The 21,198-nt window shown below is 42.4% G+C and overlaps 1 protein-coding gene across 1 annotated transcript in view; it reads left to right on the top strand.

The window, feature by feature from the left end:
• ANKFN1 (ankyrin repeat and fibronectin type III domain containing 1) overlaps positions 1 to 19,444 on the top strand; it is a 297,585-nt gene extending 278,141 nt beyond the window's left edge. Inside the window, exons 19-20 of the mRNA XM_024573255.3 lie at positions 5,128 to 5,341; positions 18,648 to 19,444. Of these exons, the coding sequence (XP_024429023.2) occupies positions 5,128 to 5,341; positions 18,648 to 19,444 (1,011 nt within the window). The remainder of the gene's footprint in view (positions 1 to 5,127; positions 5,342 to 18,647) is intronic.
• The last annotated feature ends 1,754 nt before the right edge of the window (positions 19,445 to 21,198 follow it).

Genomic DNA, 21,198 nt, shown 5'->3' with positions numbered 1-21,198 from the left:
GCAAGACTTGGGGTTTACTGAGTCCTCAGGAAGAAGACACGGTAATACATTTGCAAAGGGTGAGCAGACAAATCCCACCCTACTTCTCTCACCCTGTGAATGAGGCATCTTAGGTGACTTTCAAACTAAAGAAACAAATCTTTTAGAAAGTTACTTCCTCTCTTGAGCTGAGAATGTAGCATTTAAAAATTCAAAACATTTACATCATTTATTTTATTTCCAGGAACACAGATAGGGGTGAAGGATGGGAAAAGGAAGAAGAGGCATTAGGGAGAATATGAAGGACTATCTTAACTTTTGAACCCAGTATATGGGACGGTGGGGCATATTAAGAATAATAATGACCAGAAGACAATTAGCATACATTTTTAGTCCAGAAGCTTCTATAATAAACCTTGGAGTACTGAACAATTCATTTGGTTCCCAGGGGCCTCAATTTCCTCACATGTAAAATGAAAGGATTGTACTAGATGACTTCTAAGGGCCTCGGTGACTCTAACACTTCATGACTTTTTTAACAACCATAAATATTTTTAGAGAAGCACGTTTTTAACCATGCTTCAGGTTCTGTTTCTGCTTTATTTCACTTAAGCCTCCCTCAATCCAGTACACTCATCCAACAAGAAGGCTGAGTTCTCCAGCCTGTCAGTCTCAACCCCTCCAGGAGTTCCTGGCTGCACCCGTACTCCCTTGCTCTCTTCTTTTCCACCCAGCCTAGGGCTCCGCTCTCTTTTTCTCTTTCCCTGCACCACACCGTTATGTGGGCCAGGCCAGGAATTCCTCCACGTTCTAGCCCACTTTGGTCTCCCAAGGCAGGTAACTGGAGAACACCTCTACATACTCTCCTTCCACCTTGCCAGGTACACGTAGACTTGGAAAAAAGCCAATTCCCAAAGGGTTCCAAAAAAGTAACTTCTTGGCCAGGATAAAACCAGACCACCTCTCTGCACCCACAGACTTCAGGGGAATGCCCCGTTCCATACAACATGGATAACTTCACCGACTGAAGACAATGTGATAGCACCTATCCCCTTATCTATCTGGGGCTTCTCAATCTCTCACTCAGAATGAAAACCAGCTGTAGCCACTCACCCACTGGCATTCACAGCTCAGCCCACCACACACCATAACCTGCCTGCAACCACCAGCCGCGAGAGCATTTGTATGACTCCAGATCTAAGACAGTGTTGAAGTTACTACACAAACCAAACATTGTAAAGAGCAAGGGAGTCTGTGTAAATACAGTGAGGAAAGCAGCCAAGGAGTGCAGCCAGAAAGGGGGAGGGCTGGGCCAGGAGAGGTGTAGAAAATCATAGATAAGGTATGCAGGCTTTATGGACAGCCCACACAGCAGAAATGTCCAAGAGCAGAGACTTGCAGCACGGCGTATTTTGAGCTGCTAAAGCCTAGAGGGCAATTAGGCTGTAATTTATGTACTGTAGTGCTTCAAATGCTCCTAAGCTGTAGGAGAAACACAGCTCATTAAATATAGCCGATCTATCATCCCCTCAAGCACCTTGTAACTGTGCTCTGAGAAAACCAATCACCTTTACATTTTAATAAAAACATTATCTTGCCGGAGTACAGAGAAAGGAGTGTAATTTATGGGATGAAAACCAAAATTCTTAAAGGCCAGGGTGAGAAATGGATGCAGAACTTTTAACCAACAGACCTAGGGAGCTCATGGTCTTTCTTTTTAAAAATGTGTCAGCAAGTCTTTGGAAGCTGAATTTGGACCTTAAAATCAGGGGGATTATGTTGTCAGTTATTTTTAGATCAACAGTATAAGGTAAAATGGGTGAAAATTGTACTTCTTGTAGAGCTACTTAGCTAAATCCGTTAAACTCAGTCCACAGGCTTCTCTCTACCTATGCTTTTAATTTCTCCCCAGTTAATACCTATTCACTTCATCACTGAGAAAAATTAAGACGTAAACATTGTTTCTACACATAATTTTAAACATTTTCTATACTAAACCTCACTATTCATCCATAGCTATAAGGCTGAAACAAATTTTATCCAAACAGAACAAGTAGTTACCATTAATAATTGTCTTAGTTTCCTGTGGCTGCTATAACAAATTCCCACAAACTGAGTGGCTTAAAACAACAACAGAAATTCATCGTCACAGTTCTGGAGGCCAGAAGTCTGAAATCAAGGTGTCAGCAGGGCCACACTCCCTCTGGAGGCTCTAGAGGAGAATCTGCACTCTGCTGCTTCCAGCTTCTTGACTTACGGCCACTTCGCTTCAATCTCGGCTTCCGCGGTCACAGTGCCTCCACCTCTTCTGCCAAACCTCCCTCTGCCTCACTCTTACGAGAACGTCTTTACGAGGACATTTATCATTAGAATTAGGACTCACTCAGAAAATCCACAACAAACTCCTCCTCTCGAAATCCTTAGCTTAATCACATCTTTTGCTATATAAGGTGATACTTACTCTTTTAACATATAATGTTATATTCACAAATTCCAGGGATTAGGACATGGACATATGGGGGGGAGGGCAAAAAATACAATCTACTTATTAAAAAATTGTGTATTTATTCTTACACGGTTAAGCTTCGGTAACCGTCAAAGTACTCTCCATTTGATGCAATACACCTATCAAGACATTGTTTCCACTGCTCAAAACAGTTTTTAAACTTGTCAATTTTGATGTCTTTTAATGCTTCTGCCATTTTTTGTTTCACCTCTTCCATATCGGCAAAATGTTTCCCTTTGACAACTTTTTTCATTCAGGGCAATAAAAAAAATTCACTTGGGGTGAGACTGGGTGAATAGGGAGGGTGGGACACGGCGGTCATGCCATTTTTGGTCAAAAACTGCCGAACATGCAGAGTGGTGTGGACAGGTGTGCTTGTAAATCACCCATCATGAAATGCATAAACATGTTGAAAGAGCCTTCAAAGAAAATTCACTGAAGCCAAATGCAGCCTCTCACAACAACGCCAGCTGGTGTACACTGATACAGATGGGTTCCTAGAACACTCACCTAGTGGGGAAAGCCTGTACTACAAGGTTGTATTCCAGAAGATAATTCCAGGGTTTTTTGGGTCCCCCCTCATATCTTTTGGAAGGCCACATTCAGCCCACTACAATAATTATGATTGTCATTGCAACAACCAACAATTTTATAACAATGTACAGTTTATAAAGTGCACTCATCTACATTATCTTACTTAATCCTCATAATAACTCCTTTTGAGGGTAGAGATCTTTAGGTAACCACTAATTTCATGCATTCATTAATTCATCCATTTATTCTTTGAGCAATCCTTCACTGAGTACCCTCTGCACAGCCAAGAGTGAAAGATACACTAGCACAGTCCCTGCCTTGGCAGGCCTTCTAAAAGCTGCCCATAGTCACATGGTGCCATCAACATAACACTGAGACAAGAGTATGTTACATAAGGTAGAATCAATGACAGCCAGATGAGAAAGCAACAATCCCATCGAGATCAGTGGTCTGAGTCTTGTCTGGGATTCCCACCCAGCTGAACTTCATTCAGATTTCTCCCTTTACAATGCTCAGTGCCTCCTTGTGGGCCTGCCCACAGTTGGACCTCTTGCCCAACTCACTGCCTAACAGTAAGTTTGCATGAACCTCAAACCTATGCTTTCATTACCAGCCCCGAATACTCTGCCAAGCCCTGTCACTGCAGGACAGGACAGAACTGGAAAGCAAGGGAAAATGGCTAGCGGCCATGCAGTGCCATTCACTAGTTCACTCTAGCTTGTCTGTCACTCTGAATGTGGCCAACTGCCACGGTTTCAGACTACTCTACTGGGAGCACCAGGTTTGTAGATATTCTTTAAAGTGTATTCTTTAAGTATAGATTAAAGCCCTGAGAAGGAATGTTGAAAATAAAATAGAACACTGGATAGTCCCTTATCTTTTAAGCTTCTACAGTCAGAGAGATCTTACCCTTGCAGTATTCATACAATGAGCACCTTCTACCTGAAAGGTGAGTAACACCAACTTTCCAAATGTTCTTCAAAAATAAATCATAAAGCATCAGAGACTGAAGGGACCTGAGACATCATCTAGTCCAACCTCCTCTTTTTACAGTAGGGTACATGTGCCTGAAGAAGTTAGTGGCTTGCCCAAGGGACCCAATGAATTAGATACAAAGCCCATCACCAGCCCCAGGGTCCCATGAAAAAAATGTGTTACTAGCAGCCCCTCCTTGGGGGAAGTCAGGATAACCAGAACGTTCCTGGCCGCTGTCTATTAAGATCTGGGAGAATACCTATCACCTACAGAGGGAGACACAAAACTATGAGTGACTTCTACATTAATCGGCTTTAGAGAAATGACTATACTTCATAATGAAAATGTTAAAATCACCTTGGTAACCCAGAAATCAAAATGGTACCAGTCTAAAATGGACTACCTTAAAAATGTAAGAACATTTAAATTACTCAAGAATAAACTGTTGTTTGTACTTTAGAAGAATTTATTTTATTTGTAAGAAAATAATAAGTTTAATATATCAAGTTATTTATTTTCTATTAAAATAGGTCCAAGAACCTCTGCTTAGCAAAATATTCCAGTAATGCTTTGTTCTTCTAGTTCACATAGAACTAAAACTACATGTTTTCCTCAAGTACATTTTCTGAAATTCAGACATCATCATATGCCTTCCCCATAATATCCTAATGAGGCATATTTCATTATATGCTGAGAATGAATAACACTTCATATGTGTGAGAAATGTACCCTGTAGTTTTTACAGGCACTTTCAAACCCATCATCTCACCCTAACATCTTAGCGGTCTTGTGACGTACAAAAGGAGACATGTTTTGTCCTCATTTCACAAATAAGTAACAAAGTCTCAAAGAGGTCAAGTGACTTGTCAAGGTTACTACAGAGCTAGTAAGTGGTGAGTCCCACCCGGAATCCAGGACTTCTGCAATTGCACTAAGTGATATAGCCTCTCAGGTACACAAGACACGAGTAATTATAAAGAATATGTATTTTCTGACTTAAACCTATGTGAGAAATATTTAACTCTTGGTCAAAACTGACACTGGAAAATGAATCATCCTGGACTGTCAGGGAAACTTACTCTTTTTCAACACTGGTTTAATGACTTAATGTCTTTTACCATTTTATTTCAAAGCAAATAGATGAAGTCTGGCGCGAAATGAGATGGATCATGGATGCTCTACAGTGTGCGAGATACAAACAACCGATTTCTGGCTTACCCATCACTAAGCTGATAGATGCCTCAGATGAGCAGAACCTGAAGAAGATCAGCTCGACATCATCACATATAGATTGTCTTCCATCACCATCCCCGTCCCCAGAGATGCACAGAAGAAAGGCAGTGAGTGGTAAGCAATACAATCTAAAGTTATACATTTCAATCACCAGATTCTTGGTCTTACGTCCACCGATGATGTTTTTTTGTGCTGAGGCACTGGTCCCCAAAAGTAATAGGAAACACTGCTCAGTGGTAACTAACAGTCTATAACACAGAGAGAATAAATTGGAGCTGTGGAGGGGCAGGAAACCAAGGCAGTAACCTGAGGTCAATTCCATTTAGGGGCAGGAAAGATTCAGTCCCTTTCTATCCCAAGCTTCCAAGATACAAAAGGACACAGAGCAGGGGTGAGGCTGACAGGAATGAGGCAGGAAGCAGATCCCACCTGAGTAAGAAAGAGTTCAGGGCAAACTTCCCATCCACACAGCACCAGTGTCCTGGGGTGGGAGGTGGGAAAGGGAGAAGCCTTGGATAAACTAGAATCTGGAGCCTAAGACCAAATAAGTAAGTTGGCATCATCATGGATACAACAGCAGTGGACAACTTACAGAGAAGCTGGAGGAGATATCTAGCAAGTCATCTCCATTCTTGGGAATCAAGTTTGAATTTACATGGTAAACGCTAACCACAAAAAACATGGGTCAGTTAACATAAATTTCTATAAAACACCTTTAAGCTTATGAACAGAGAGAAAGCATACTAGTCAAAGTCAATCTAATGTTCTTGCCTAGGATATGTTGGGACTAGTGCCATTTTTCTACTCAATTAAAATAATGGCACTCAAAGCATCCTTGATTCCACAGCTCAGCAATTTTCAACCAGTGTGCCACAAGAATTTTTAAAACATGCAATACCTAACTATTACCAGTTGAAAATCGCTGCTATAGCTTATGAGTTCCAATTTTGTAAGCTTTACAATAATTGGCATTTTTAATAAACAGTACTGAAATGTGGGCTTGTCCCATAGGGGGCAGCATGGTGTCGTAGAAAGAGCTTAGGCTTTGAAACCAGAGACCTGAATTCAAATCCCAGCTTTATTTTACTAGCTGTATGAGCTTGGACAGATTACTATATAGGAGTCTCAATTTTCGCATATATAAAATGAGAATAATATTTATGCCTGAAAAGTTACTTGTGAATAAGGCGATCTATATCAGAGATGCATGGTGTATAACAGACAATAAATTGTAGGTAGCATATTCAATGTTATTACTCCTCTTATAGAAAACTTTAGTGGGGATGCGAGCCTTTTCTATATGTACGTTTGTGTATGCTCCCATGTTTTAAAAAACCTCAATGTCTAAAATGCAACACCGAACAAGTGGAAGAACTTGAGAGAGAGCCAATTTACATTACCAAAGGATTCTATGATTTACCAAATAATGCAACAAAAGAATCCTTTCAATAGAGTTTTTCAAGTGTATTTTTACAGATTCCTACTGGGCTAAAACACCATCCCTGGCAGAATTTAATCTAATGCATTAACAAAAAATGTCATGATAATTGCATATGTACTCTGAAAAGGGTATGTACAGGGTGCTATGAAGTCTGCTGAACAAGGTGTTAAACTCATAAGGATCAAAGAGAGCTTCCTGAAGGAGCTGACAAAGTCAACTACTGAAGCATAAGCAGGACTTGAATGAAAAAAGAGGAAGGAGGAGAGCATTATTGGCAGAGGAAGCAGAATGTGCAACTATGTTGTAATTCAGAGAACTGCAAGCAGTCTGGCTGATCTCAGGATCCAAGTACATTGTTCTCTCTTTTTTTCCACTTAAAAAAATATTTTTTGGGTTACCCACCATGTCCCGGGCACTCTTTGAGGTAACAGGGATATAGTAATAAACAAAACAAAGTCTCTGTTCCCATAGAGCTTACATTATAAACACAGTGACAATAATGAAAACATAAACAAGATAATTTCAGATACTGAAAAATCCAATGTATAATACAAAATAGCAATCAGGGTGGCCAGGGAGAGTGTTGAATTTACTGGGATGATCAGCTGAGTACTATCTGTGAAGGTCACATTGGAACCAACCACAGACAAAGGAGCCAATGCGGCAAAGATCTGGAGTTGGAATATTGTAGGCAACAAAACAGCAAAGGGCTCTGAGGTGGGTGCAGGATGGAAAGATGGCCAAAGTCATTGGAGCAGAGTGAACAAGGGAGTAGAGGGGGGTAGAACAAAGGGGTGAGAGAGAGGGTAGACAGAAGGGCAGGGCCAAATCAGGGAGGGCCATAGTAAGAGGTTTGGATTTTATTCTACTTGTGATGAAAAGTCATTGGAAACTTTTCAGCAAGGATTGACATAATCTGAATTATTCTTCAAAATCAAATCTGGCTATTATGTGTGTAGGAGAACACTACTGGAAGCAAGGAGATCAATAAGGAAGCTATTAACAAAGGGGATACCAAGTTTTCTGGCTTGACTGCCTCAGGATATCATGATCTAATTTATTAAAAAAAAAAAAAAAGGAGGAGAAACAAGCTTAGGTGGCTGGACATGCTGAATTTGAGTTAGTTTTGGGACATTCCACATAAAAAGAAACATTCAGGAGAAAACAGGATATAGGGGGTCTAGAGCAGGACTAATGCGGATTTAAGAATCATTGACATATGAACAATGTAGCTACAAAAATGCTGGGGATTCCCTACAGGAAGTAGGTATAGTAAGAAGAGGAGACTACTGAAGGAACAGCAAAACATCTCAGACTAAGAAGGGACAACCAGAGGAAGATGATTAAAAAGAGAGAGAGAAAGAGTAGTGTCATAGAAAGTAAAGCATGTCAAATGACAGTCAGAAGTTAAACAAAACTAAAAACCTTCTATTGTTTTGTTTTATTTTGAACAAGGAAGCCATCGGTAATCTTCATGGTAGCAGTCTGTGAAGGGAAGGATAGAAACTAAACAGAAGTAGATCAGGGAGAGAGTGGGAGGTAAAGGAGTGGGACCGGTAAGAATGCACTCTTTTCAAAATCTTGGCTGTGAAAGAGAAGAGGGAGGGAAGGCAGTAGCTAGAGAGGTAGAGGGTTGAAAAGGCATTTTTTTAAAGGCAGGATAGAAATACCCTCTGCCATTCCACAATTCACATAATTCTACAAATAACTCTTCACTTCTACTTCCCCCTGCACAGCCCTTGAGTGGTTCCCCCTGGCTGTATGAGGGTGGCCTTGCCTATGCCATAGAAGTGCCAAACTCTCACGTTGGCCAGATGAGGGGTTACGCACACTCCCTGCTGGAAGGATCTGGCCAATTACATTCAGATTTTAGTATTAACTTAAAATGGGAGCGATCATCATTCTGTTCCTTAAAATGTAACTCCCTCTCTGGGATCCATTTATTTCTCTGCAGCCGAGATTCCGTGGGCTGTGAAAACAAAGACATGGAGGGCAGCAAATAAAAAATGGAACCCCTGACAAGGAAACTGTTAGCTGCTCAGAGAAACATTTAGCCTCCTATCCGCTCCCAAAAACAAAAGCATTGCAGAGCAATGAAATCTCCTCCTGCAAACTCTGTCATCTCCACTAGTGCAACAACTTTTAATTGTTTGGAAACCATTTACGGAGAAAATCCAATTTAGAGGAACATCCCTGCTGGGGTGTTCAAAGGGCAAAGTTTGCAACACAATCCCACTCTGAGTGGGTAGGGGTCACCTAACTTCTGAGGAACCTGCTGGAACTACAGAGCCTATCACAAGCTTAGCCTCTGGTGCCAGCCCAAGATACTGTTTTAAAGTTGTTGAGTACCTTGGGTTTGTTTGTGTGCGTTGCAGGGGGTGATGGGGGGGAGTGAAACTCTTTAACTTACTTCCCATTTCTTCGTGGTTTTCAAACATGAAGTAGAACTCCTCTGAGTCAATTAAAATTAAGCATCTCCCAAGGGCCCAAGGGAAAAAGCTGGCTCCTAGAAAAGGCAGCTCAAGGCAGGGGGTGGAACGATTTGGTTCATCACATGGGTATTTTCTTTCCCACTCCTTTTCTGTGGGTATAGTGGCCACAGGCAGCAGTAATTTTTTTCCTGATACTTCTATTTCTCCTAGTAACACATGGATGAGGCAACGGAGGGGAAGGGGCATTGTTTCCTTCAGATGCATTTGAAGATTATCCTGAGCTTCCAAATGTAAATCTCCCTGGCAGCCTTCTCTCAGATGACGTTAAGAACACTACGGCATAAACTAAACGGCTTGGAAAACTCAACAGAACTCTGAAGATGTTGTACCTCCTGGGAAATCAGAAGGTGAACAAACGCCTGAGGTCTACCCCAGGCCTGATGAGAGATTTATTAAAATTCTTTATGCATAAATTATTTAAGTTCTACTTAAACACAGTGGAAACAGATTCAATGAAGCACAAAAGGAAATACAAATGTAGACAGAGATACATTAAAGATGTGAAGATGTATTTTTTGAACAAATAACTGCTTATTATTCCTTTCTTTTTATCTTGCCATGCCCCCTACTTTTAAGAGAAAAGCAATTGCTTTTAAATCAATTTTTCTTTTCTGAAATGTCATCTCTCCATAACACCCTCAAAATCCACATCAACTCGACTCTGCTGTTGTTGGCCTAATTCACAGAAACCAGGAGTTGCAACACCCACTACAATGAGAAGAAAGCCAAGCTTCCTAAGCCAGCCCTAATGCTATGGGCAGGACTCTCATCAAACAGCTCCCGGGTCAACCGGAGGGAAACCAAGGTTCTACCAGTGCTGGCCTGCCCACTGGGTCCTCTGAGGGAAATTGGGGAGCACAACCAGGTTTACTAAAATAACAACTGGGCAAGGCGCCTCCGATGCTTAATGGAGCATATGGCTGGATCTGGGGATGGAAGCTGCACTTTGCACGCTTTTCCAGGAAGGGAGGGAGTGGCAGTGGCCTAAGTCCCTGGAAACTCTCCTCAGTGCCCTGGCTGGCATCCTGGAGGTTTTCCCAGCTTGTTCTGGGAGGGGTATTCTACTCTAAGCAAAAGCTTCCACTAAGTCGTATAACAAACTATACAACCACCACGGAAGTCAAATATTTAGATTCCCACTAGAGCAATGTGTGAGTCCACGAACCTGTAAGATAGTATTCATCACTCCATACCCAAGCCCCCTTCCCCTTCCTGGGTTACGACAGTCATAGCTTGCTCTTCTTTTGATTTATCTCCTATCTCCCTTGCTCCTTGGAGCTACACTAAAGGAGTTACATCATTTGCTAAGTCGCTGCTAAATCTAAGCTGAGAAATACAGTACTGGAGTAGGTCACCACCAACACAAAACACCATAAAGAGACTGTTGTTCTTGCTTATTATTAACAGCATCCTCACAGCAAAATATGGAAGTTTATCTGATTACTGGCATTTTAATGTTGCCTCTTTATAATGCTTTCTAGTCATTCTCTAATGTTGAAAAGGATCTCAATAATATTGACACCTTCTGTTTGTAAGGCATTTAAAGCATTTTTAACAAACGAATTTAACCCTCACAGCACCTATGGAAGGTAGGCAACATAATTCTGCACATGTTGCAGATGAAGAAAGGCTCAGAGGAACTAAGTGATTTGCTCTCTAGATCATACACACAGCAAGGAGTAAGACAGGACTTTGGCCCAGGTTTGTCTAATTTTAAGACAATTGTTCTTTCTGCTATAATTGGGCTGACTCACCAAGTCAAATATAAAGCAAAATGATTTGGGTGATGTTTTCAGGGATTGCTATGGCATAAGTAAATTAGATCAGGCTGCTTTCAGTATTGTTTTTTAAGAGGCACTCAAATTTTACGACTTTACGCTCCCAGATTTCAATATTTGTTTCAGTTTCAATTCAACTCAACATACCTTCCTGAGAGCTTTGTATGTATCAGATACAGCACAAGAGGCTAATAATACAGTGATGATTCAGTCACAGTCTACTCAGGAGTTCCTCACAGTCTGCTCATATGTCCGACTCCAGACTAGATGATCTGAGAAATACACAAGATTCTGCAAGTCCCTTTGCTTAACTCCTTCTTTAGTCTATTCCTTCAATGACTGACTTCAACATCTACCAAGCAGAGATGAGTAAGACATAATGCATGCTCTCTAGAGTTCATAATTCACTGAGGTAGATAAACATGCAAATGAATAATTTATAATAAACCTTAATAAATGCAGTAACAGTGCATGATAATTTGCTACAGCAACTATATTAAAATGCTATAAAGCCAAGAGAACTGAGCAACTAACTAGACCTGGGAAAATCAGCACTGGCACATCCTGAGAGACCAAGTCTTAAAATACAATGATCTGTTGAAGCATGAGAAATGACGGCCCTCTAAAGCACACCTTCCTTTCCTCCTTAGCCTCCTGCAAACAATAAATGGTCGCTGTTCGTGTGCTGAGAGGCAAAAGTGCAAACTGCTCTTTCACAGTGCTTGATCTGACTACGGGCTAGAAATAGGAAAAAAAGTGTCACAAACGCCTCAGCAGTTGCTTCTAGCTACAATTTTTCTTATCAGACTTCTAGTGGGATGAATGATGGCCCCCAAAAAGCTATGTTCCTATCCTAACCCTCAGAACCTGTGACATGACCTTATTTGGAAAAAAGGGTCTTTGAAGATGTAATCAAGGATCTTGAGATGAGATCATCCTGGATTACCCAGGTGGACCCTAAATCCAATGACAAATGTCCTTACAAGAAACAGAAGAGAGTCCACATGAAGACAGAAGTGGAGACTGGAATGATGCAGCCACAAGGAATGCCATCAGAAGCTGGGAGAGACAAGGAAGTACTCTCCCCTTCAGCCTCCCAGGTGCAGCCCTGCTGACACCTGGACTTCAGCCTTCTGGCCTCCAGAGCTGGGAGAGGATCCATTTCTATTGTTGTAAGCCACCCAGTGTATGATAATTTGTTACAGCAGCCCCAGGAAACTAAGACAAGACCTAACATGATTCTCTAGCAGCAGTAATGTCAAGAAGCCCTTACTAGAAACTTAATTAACATAACTTTGTCTGGGTACTGAACAAAGTGGATTAGACGAACCAGGTGCCAGCCCTAAGGAAGATTCCATGGAAAGCCATGGAAATACTGAGGGGTGTGGCAGTATAGCAGCTCCATGGAGTGAGACAAATCTGCATGTGGGTTCCTATTTTGCCATTTAACCAACTACATGAGTTGGAAATTTTAATAAGCCCAAGCTTCAGTATTCTTATCTGCAAAATGGGAATTGTTATAAGCATCAAATAAGATAAAACACCTAGAACATGGACACAAAAGAATATACGTGGACTGCTGAGTAACACAGGGCAGATAAACAGAGAAGTTCAACTGAAGTCAATTACCAGTTCTTTGTGTGGCTCTTATTTCCAGACCAATTTCAAATCTTCAGTCAGCCTCTCTTCCTCATCACCCCATGGCACCTATCCCTGCCATTACCAAAGCCAACTGACAGTTCTGAGCCACTGTCACTTGAAGTGCCCATGTCTTCCACTAAAAATCAGGGAAAGTAGGATCTAGACTTGTTTTAAGAATATCTAAGTCACTCAGCTCAAGCCTTCATCACATTCTCTACCTGCTGGTAAGTTAAAAACCTCTTCATATGTGTCTCCTTCCCTAACCACATGTCCTTCCACCCCGTCACTGCGGACCAGGCCAGCACTGGTGCTCGAAAGTGATCACCCCCGTCACATCCATCAACCTGACATTCTCACAGCTTCACCAGTTCGCTCTCCAACTGCCCTTCTCCACCCACAAACACCCTCCCGCACCAGGCTCCCTTTCCATCTCAAGCTCAGCCTGTCCCCAAGTAAACCTACCATCTCCTCCACTGCCCAGAACTGCTGCAGTCTAACTCCCCTGATCTAACATTACTCCTATCTTTCAGCCACTGAGGCTTGAAACCTACCGGTCATTTCAGGACCTTTCTTTGCACTTGCTTCTCCAAGGAGTCTGGAACACTCTTCCCTAGAACTTCCACATAGTAGTTCGTTCTAATCACTGAGATTCACCTAGACTCCATTTTCTACACAGATTCTTCCCCTGGCTATCTTCTCAAAAGAACCTTCCTCCCAAGTCTCTTTACCAGAAACCCAACTTCATTTTCTTCACAGAACTTTGCATAATCTAGAATTAATCTTATGTATTTTCTGGCTTATTTGTTGTCTAATTCTTTATGAGCTGCTTGAAAGCAGAGACCATGTCTGTCTAGCACAAAATAGGTGCTCAGTACACATCTTTGAATGAATGACTTTCCTGGACTTCTATTTTCCTCCACATAACCTCTGCTCTTGCTCAGCCCCACAACCTGAAAAAGATATTTAACAGAAACGTAGCTTGGACCACAGCCTGTGAGCTGGCCTCCCTGCTGTCTGTTTCCTCCTTATCCAGTTCATCTTACATCCTACCTGATATATAATAATCCTAAATCACAGCTTATCATGTCAATTACTTCCTCAAAATTTTTCAATGACTTTCACTGACTACAAAATTAGGTACAAACTCTTTATCTAGGTATTCACTACTCTCCTATGGCTCCACCCAACCTTTAAAAAAATTAAATTCACTCTTTTAACCATTTATTTTGAAATAATTATAGAAACAGTAAGCTAGCCATTTATTTTGAAATACGCAAGAATTCCCAGGTACCTTCCCCCCTGCCCCTCCCCAATGTTCACCTTAACACAGCTCTTCTACAATATCAAATCCAACAAGATGGTACAACCCACAGAGCTTATCCAGATTCCACCAGTTATACATACACTGTGTGTGCGTATACATGAATGTGCATGTGTGTGTACGCACATGGGCTTGCTTGTACAGTCCTAGGCAACTGCCTATGTATGGCCTGTGGCAATCACCACCGTCATCAAACATGCAACTGTGCCATCAACACTAAACTCCCTCTGTCACCCTTTCATAGTCTTACCCATCTCCCCGATCCTTCCCTGGCTACTACTAATCTGCTCTTCACCTCTACAATTATTCAGTAAGTTTACATAAGTGGAATTTTTTCATTTTATTGGTGAGTAATATTCCATAGTGTAATGTACAATACCACAGTTTATTTAATCACTCATCCACTGCAGGACATTTGGGTAGTTCCCAGCTTGGGGTTAACATGAATAAAAAATGCTTTGAACATTCATGTATGAGTGCCTCCATAAAAATTAGCTTTGATTTTCAGGATAAATTTCCAAAAGTGCAATGGCTGGTTATCTTCTATTTATAGCCTCATTTCCCAAAAATGCTATTCCTGTTCCCATGTGATAGTGGAACAGGACTGCTTATTCTGTTTCCTCTTCCTCTCTGGTTTCTAATCCTCATCATCATTTGCACATGTATTATTAAAAGCTGCTTCAGATCACTTTTTGAAAGCAGATGAAATAAACTAATATAGACAGAGAACAGAGATGAATGGAAGGAAAAATAAATAAGAGATGATAGCGCATTTTATCAACACTGTCCCAGTAAAATGTGATCTCTTTCCTATAAACCCACATCATATTTGCCAAACTTCTCTTATAAAGTGCATGTTCTTCCACAGTCTCAAAGATGCATATGCCCCCTAAACCTCCATTAAAACAGTAAAATCCCTCGAGACGCATCATTTCTTACTAGTTTTAAATTTATTCAGGCGCCAAGCACAGCCCAGAGTTTCTGTCAGAATGGGAGCTCAAGCAAAAGAGAATCTCCATTGTTGAATGAATGGATGAATGGAATGTCCGCCCTAAGAGCGTTCTGGTCTAACCAGGAAACCAGTATGGTATATTTGCACTAAAAAAGATAACTAATACAGGCTAAATGCCAAAGGGTAATAGAAGCAAAAAGTGTTACCGATGTGCAGACAAGTGAGCATACTTTCTGGGACAGCTGGGTCATGCTTCCTAAAGAAGGCTATGTTTGAAAGAAACCTTGAAAAGATTAGTAGAACAAAAAAAAAAGTAGAAAGAGAGTCCTTTTTGGTACTCATTATTTAAAGAACAACATATGGGGTGATCTCATTCTTTCTTGCTGCTAGATAACATCCCAATGGTATAGATGCACCCAAATTTTTAAACCATTTGCTAATAATGGGCATTTAGGTTTGTATCACTTAGAATTAAGTTTGGGTCCATGTTACATAAGGCTGTCATAAACACAAGATACTTTATTTCTCTCCTGTATAAAAGCAGCCCAACCCTTACTGGTGTGGCTCACTGGGTTGGGCATTGTCCCACAAACCAAAAGGTCACCAGTTCGATTCCTGGTCAGGGTGCATGCCTAGGTTGCTGGCCAGTTCCACAGTTTGGGGCCTGTGAGAGGCAGCCAAATATTGATCCATGTTTCTCTCACACATTGATGTTTCTCTCCCTCTCTTTCTCCCTCCTTTCCCCTCTAAAAATGAATAAATAAAATCTAAATAAATACATAAATAATAAAAAGTAAAAAGTAAAAGCAGCCCAGAGGTAGACAATTCAGGGTTGGTATGGGGACTCCACAGTCCACACTCCATTTTCTTAGCTCCACCATCCCAGCCCACGACTTCTTTTTCCAAAGTTGCCCATGAGTTCAGTCGTCTTGTTACAAGCAACTGGGAGGGAAGACGAAAAACAAAATGGCCTATGTCCCAGCTAGGCCAACGCCCTTTATGCAGCCTCCCAGAAGTTTCATACAGTACTTTCGGCTCTATCTCACTGGCCCAAACTTAGTTGTCTGGCTATGCCTAGCTGCAAGGGAAGCTGAAGAAATGTGATCTTATATGAGTGCATTGCCCTATCAAACAAACTTTAAGATTCTGTAACTAAAAACAGAGAATGAACATTGGGTAGCTGCCAGCAGTGAGAGAACAAAAATCCTGCCCTGCCAATGAATAAGCAAACACATTATCTTCTATAGTCAGAAAAAGAAGGGGATAGGGGGAAGTACTTCACACCCTGGCCCTGAAATAAACAAACAAGCAAAAAATGAAAGTAGTACATCTGTTTCTAGTCACCAGAATAGAAGAAACCCTAATCGCAGTTGTGAAAAGCTCTGAATCCCTAATAAAACAAAGTTTTTCCCTAAAGTTTGCAATATTCTTATGATAATCATGCCTTACTTTCTACCATGAACAGACTAACTATTACCCTATAACCCTGTGGGGTTTTACTTTCTAAATACCTGTTGTGTTCTTAAATCAGAAAGCCAATCCTGAATTTGGACTCCTCTGCAGAGCTTTGCAAGTAAACTATTTTTCTCCTCCTGAACTATTTTTCTTTTCTTAATGTCTCTGTGCCTCCAAGTCTTCCTTTCACAGCAGTCTCAGCCACAGTTATTTCCAGTTTTTCATTATTATAAATCGCACTGCAGTACACAACTGTAAATGCTTCCGTGTATGCATAGCGACAATTTCTCAAACCCAAATATCTAAAAAAAGTCCTGCTGAGACAAACAATATGCACAGTTTCAATGTATTCTACCTAGTCGCTATCCTGACAGCTGTACCAGTTTGTATCTCCACCATCATAATATGAGGTCCCTGATTTCCCCCCACCACCAACACATGAGATTGTCACTCTCTTTGTTTTCGGCAAATCTGATGGAGTCAGGAATGCCTCACGGTTGTTTCAACTTGCATTTTCCTAATTACTTTCTAGTTAGTAATTATAGTCTATCTAGGTTGAACATCTGCAGGTTTATTGGCCACTTGTATCAATTATTCTTTGAAGTGTGTTATTTTTTGCCCATTTGAACTGTCTTCTTACTGATTTATAGGAATTTTTATATGTTCTGGACATTAATCTTTTATTATGCACACTATTACTATTTTCTTCCAATCAATCACTTATCTTTTTTTGTTTGTGGTATCAACTGTTCTACAAAGTATTAAGCTTCAATGTAATCAAATTTAGCAATCACTTCTTTTCTGACTTCTGGGGTATGTCTTGCTTAGAAAGACCTTCCCACCGCAAAATTATAAATATAGTGTCTTCCAATACTTGTAGGGCTTGCTTGTTATACAAGTACATAAACTACATGAAATTTGTTTTGATACACAGTACGAGGTAGGACTTTCTCTAATTATTTTCACTAAAGGGATAAACTATTTTCCTAACACTATGTACTGAATAACCTATCCAGCCCCCTACTTTGAAATGTTTTACCATATTTTACCATATTTTAAATAATCACACAGAATTAAGACTGTTTCTGGACTTTATTTTTCTATTCCACAGATACACCTGTCCCTTTATACACCAACAGTACAAAGTTTTAATTAACAAGGCTCTATAGTATGTTCTGATATCTGGTAATTCAGGCCCCTCCCTGTTGTGTCTAAAAAAAAAAAAAGAAAAGAAAAGTTTGGCTGTTCTCATAAATTTTCTCCTCCACGTGAATTTAAAAAATCAATTGACTAAATTCTATTTTTTAATTTTATGGAAACTTTTTTATTGGGATTGTCTCAGATTTGTAGATGAGCGAGTTCTACTTTTTAAGGGCACTTGCCATGTTTTCAAAATTAGTATATATTTATCAAGTTCCTACTATGGGCTGAGTTCTGTGGGAAATTCAAAGGATTTTAAGACAGTCCTTGCCCCACAGAAACATTCAACCTAAATGGAGGAAAGTATATAAATAACTAGTATATTAAATCACAAATGTCTACAGAACTAAACTTGTAGTTCACTTACAGTCATTATAGAATACACTTAAGAGGTTTGTTTTTGCCTCTGATTTTACTCCTGTCTTTTGTTTCTTCTTCGGCCTTATTTTTTTTAAGCTCCTGACAACGTGGGGTTTATACACATAATCGATTTGTTTTACGGTCACCCTTAGTAAGTTCTATTACCATCCTCATGTCACAGGTAAGAAAACGAAAGCTCAGAGAAGCTAAGTAACTTTCCCAAGATCACAGAGCAAGTGAAGTGGAGGATGCCTAGGTTTCAAATGAAACCAGGTGCCCCTGACTTCAGCCACCATAGCGCCTCCTCTGCTTCCTTCCCCCTTCCAAACCCCTGCTACTGTATCAAATGCAAACACCGTATCTGAAGACCAGGGAATGATAAGCGAGTAACATCCAGTTTTGTCTCCGGTTGCATCCTCTCCACACGTGCCCAGGGAGGAATAAACTCGTACGCGGGGAATGAGGACACGTTCTCCCCCCGCCACTGGCCCAGTGGCCCTGGCAGAGTCCCTCTCCCCTCTTCCCCTTTAGCTAAGAACAAGGCCCACTACACATCTTCCAGAGAGAGCCCTATGCAAAACGGAAATGTGGGACCCCTCGTTCAAAATGTATTCACAGGCTCAAAGGTGTGAACAAACCACTTAACGAAGCACAGGGTCCATCCAGGCGCGGGGTCGGGGGTGAAGGTTGGGGGTGTGCTCAGCTACGTGGATTCTACGCCCACGAAGCACCCTCAGCTAAGAGTTCTTCTTTCTCCTAACCCAATGTCCGCCTTTGCAGATTCACAGCCCTGCTCTGATGAAGAAGGCTGCTCGGAAGTCTTCCTCCCCACCGACAGTGACTACGACTCCAGCGACGCCCTGAGCCCCCGAGACCTGGACCTGGTCTACCTGTCCTCGCACGACATCGCCCAGCAGTCTCTCAGCGGCCTCAGCGGCAGCGCGCCCGACGTCCTGCAGGTGCACGACATGAAGTCTCCCCTGGGGCCTGGCCAGGACGCCCAGGGCCAGGTGCCCGGGCCGGACCCAGACCACACCTGCGCCGACTTCCTCCACAGCCTGACGCTCACGGGCCTCGCGCCCAAGAACCACGCCAAGATGGCGCCGGGCGCGCGCGCGCCGCTGGGCTTCCTGGGAAAGCGGAAGCCGCCCAAGCACCAGCACTACGTCGGCTTCAGCCGCCACCACCGCTGGCTGCGCATGTACAGCGAGACGCAGTCCCTATCGCTGTCCGAGGGCGTGTACACACAGCACCTGTCCAGGGCCTGCGACCTGGCCCAGCACCCCGGGGAGGCACAGCGGCTGGGATCTGCCCCCGACGGGCCCCGCAGCCTGGCTCTGACCCACGCTGTGAGCCTCCCAGAGGGGGGGAAGAGTATCCTCCAGGACCCGAGGCCCGCTGTCCGCCGCATCTACGTGGAGCCTTACCGCGAGTCCCTGGGGGACACAAAGCCCTGGGCCAGCCTGAGCCCACCGCCTGGAGGTCCCTCTGGCCTGCCCAGCCCCACCCGCCCAGAGATGAGCCCGGAGGCCCCCACCGCGTCTCCGGTGTCAGAAATACTCAGCAGCATGCTTTAGGGAGACACGATCGGCTGGCTGTCGTTCCACTGCAAGACCCTGCACTTTCTATTACCCAGCCTTCCCCCACCATGTCCCCACCCGTTTTCAAATAGTTTGAATGTTAAAAAAATCCACAGGTTCCAGGTTCAAGGCTCTCTGTTTTTTAAGAGTAGAGTTGGGGTAGAGGCAAGAGTTGCCAGTGTCATTCCCAGTTCAGCCTACAGAAGGCACAGAGGGGCATTTGTGTCAACCTAGAGTCCTGGACATAACAGTTGGAACATGTCTCCCTGTTAGTGGCACCTGTGACCCATGTAGCAGCCCAAAGAGCCACCCTCAGTTCTGCAGCTGACTTTGTAATGTGACCCCTGGGTTTAGGGCTCTTTGATGGATTTTGCATTGATAGGAGACGTTCTATAGATGAAAATATGATTAGCATTGTTTTTCTCTCCATGCTAAACTTTTGGAAGAGTTTGGGGAAAAGAAGCCCAGGTTGTAGCTCTAGGGCACAAGGTGAAGTGGACTTGTCCCAGGTTCCCCTCAGTGAAATCAAGTTGTTCCAAAGTGCAGGGTTCTCAGTGGCTCACCAATTCCAATTTGTCCATCAGCACCGATCTTATTAAGGAGGCCTTGGACAGGCCTTTTCTTCACTTGATGATGAAACCACCAGAAACAAAAGTAGAGGATGCTTCTCTTCTAGCTCTGACTTGCAAAGATACAATAGGGCAGGAAGCGGCCCTTCCTGCACACTCAACTCCCATTCAAGCATCAAAAAGGGGTGTGTATTATGCCAGGGTGCAAGGAGAGGGTTCTGTGAAAGCCTGGATTACAGATAAGACAAGGGGAGGGAGACAGACATGAGCAGAATGTGTTTACTTTACAGTCCTAAAATAAGTCCATGGGGGCTGTGTCTCTGAAAATAATAATGGATCTGCTCCAGATTTCTTAGGCAACAGAATTGTCATTGAACAAAAAAGTGCCCTCCAGACATGGCAGTGATGGAGTCCTTACAGTCACCCCAGACACATCTACTCACCCCCACATCACATCACAGGTCACAGGTCAGATTGTCCAGAGCTTGGTTGCTGCCTTCTCCTTTTTGGTCCATCCCTTCCAAAGGCAGTGGATTTTACCCCCAAATCAGCTGGCCCATTAACCTCAAAGAAAACCTTTCCTTAGAAGTCCCTGCCAGGGGTCCCAAGGTTGTGCTCCAAGACACCTGCAAATCCTGCTTTGGTCTCATTGCCTCCCACCTGCCTTTCTCACAAAGGAGAAACCCAAGTCAAAGAGAAATCACACTGCATATTCAAAAAGGCAGGAGCCTTCCTTCATGTACTGGAGCCAAAGCCCATTCAGTTCACTGATATTCTAAATGGTCCTTTTCTGCTTCATAGGCGTTTTGGTTAAATATTGCTCTTTATGGTTCTACTCCTATCCTCACAGCTCTACCCTCCGTCCTCATGGGAGTTCATACAAAGTCCCCTGTTCACAATGTTATTCCGATCCCTTCCATTTTCAAAACATTTGATTTAAACATAAATAATTACCCTGGTGAAAAGGTACAGATTTGGCTCATGGCCTATGGTCATTAGAAAACTAAAGTCCAGAGCTCAGTCTTTATTTTTTTAAGAGATTTTATACTCAATGAACCTCCCGAAGAATCGGATCAGAGTCACTGCAGCTCCTTTTCCACGCCTGCCTGGGAGGATTTTAGAAGGCCGTTTTCTTCTTTCTGAGTGAATTCTATGTGTGTGGAGTGTTAGAGCTAGTAGGGA

Source organism: Desmodus rotundus, chromosome 9 (assembly GCF_022682495.2).
Source record: "Desmodus rotundus isolate HL8 chromosome 9, HLdesRot8A.1, whole genome shotgun sequence".
Lineage (NCBI taxonomy): Eukaryota > Metazoa > Chordata > Mammalia > Chiroptera > Phyllostomidae > Desmodus > Desmodus rotundus.
This window is presented reverse-complemented; position numbering and strand designations above follow the sequence as displayed.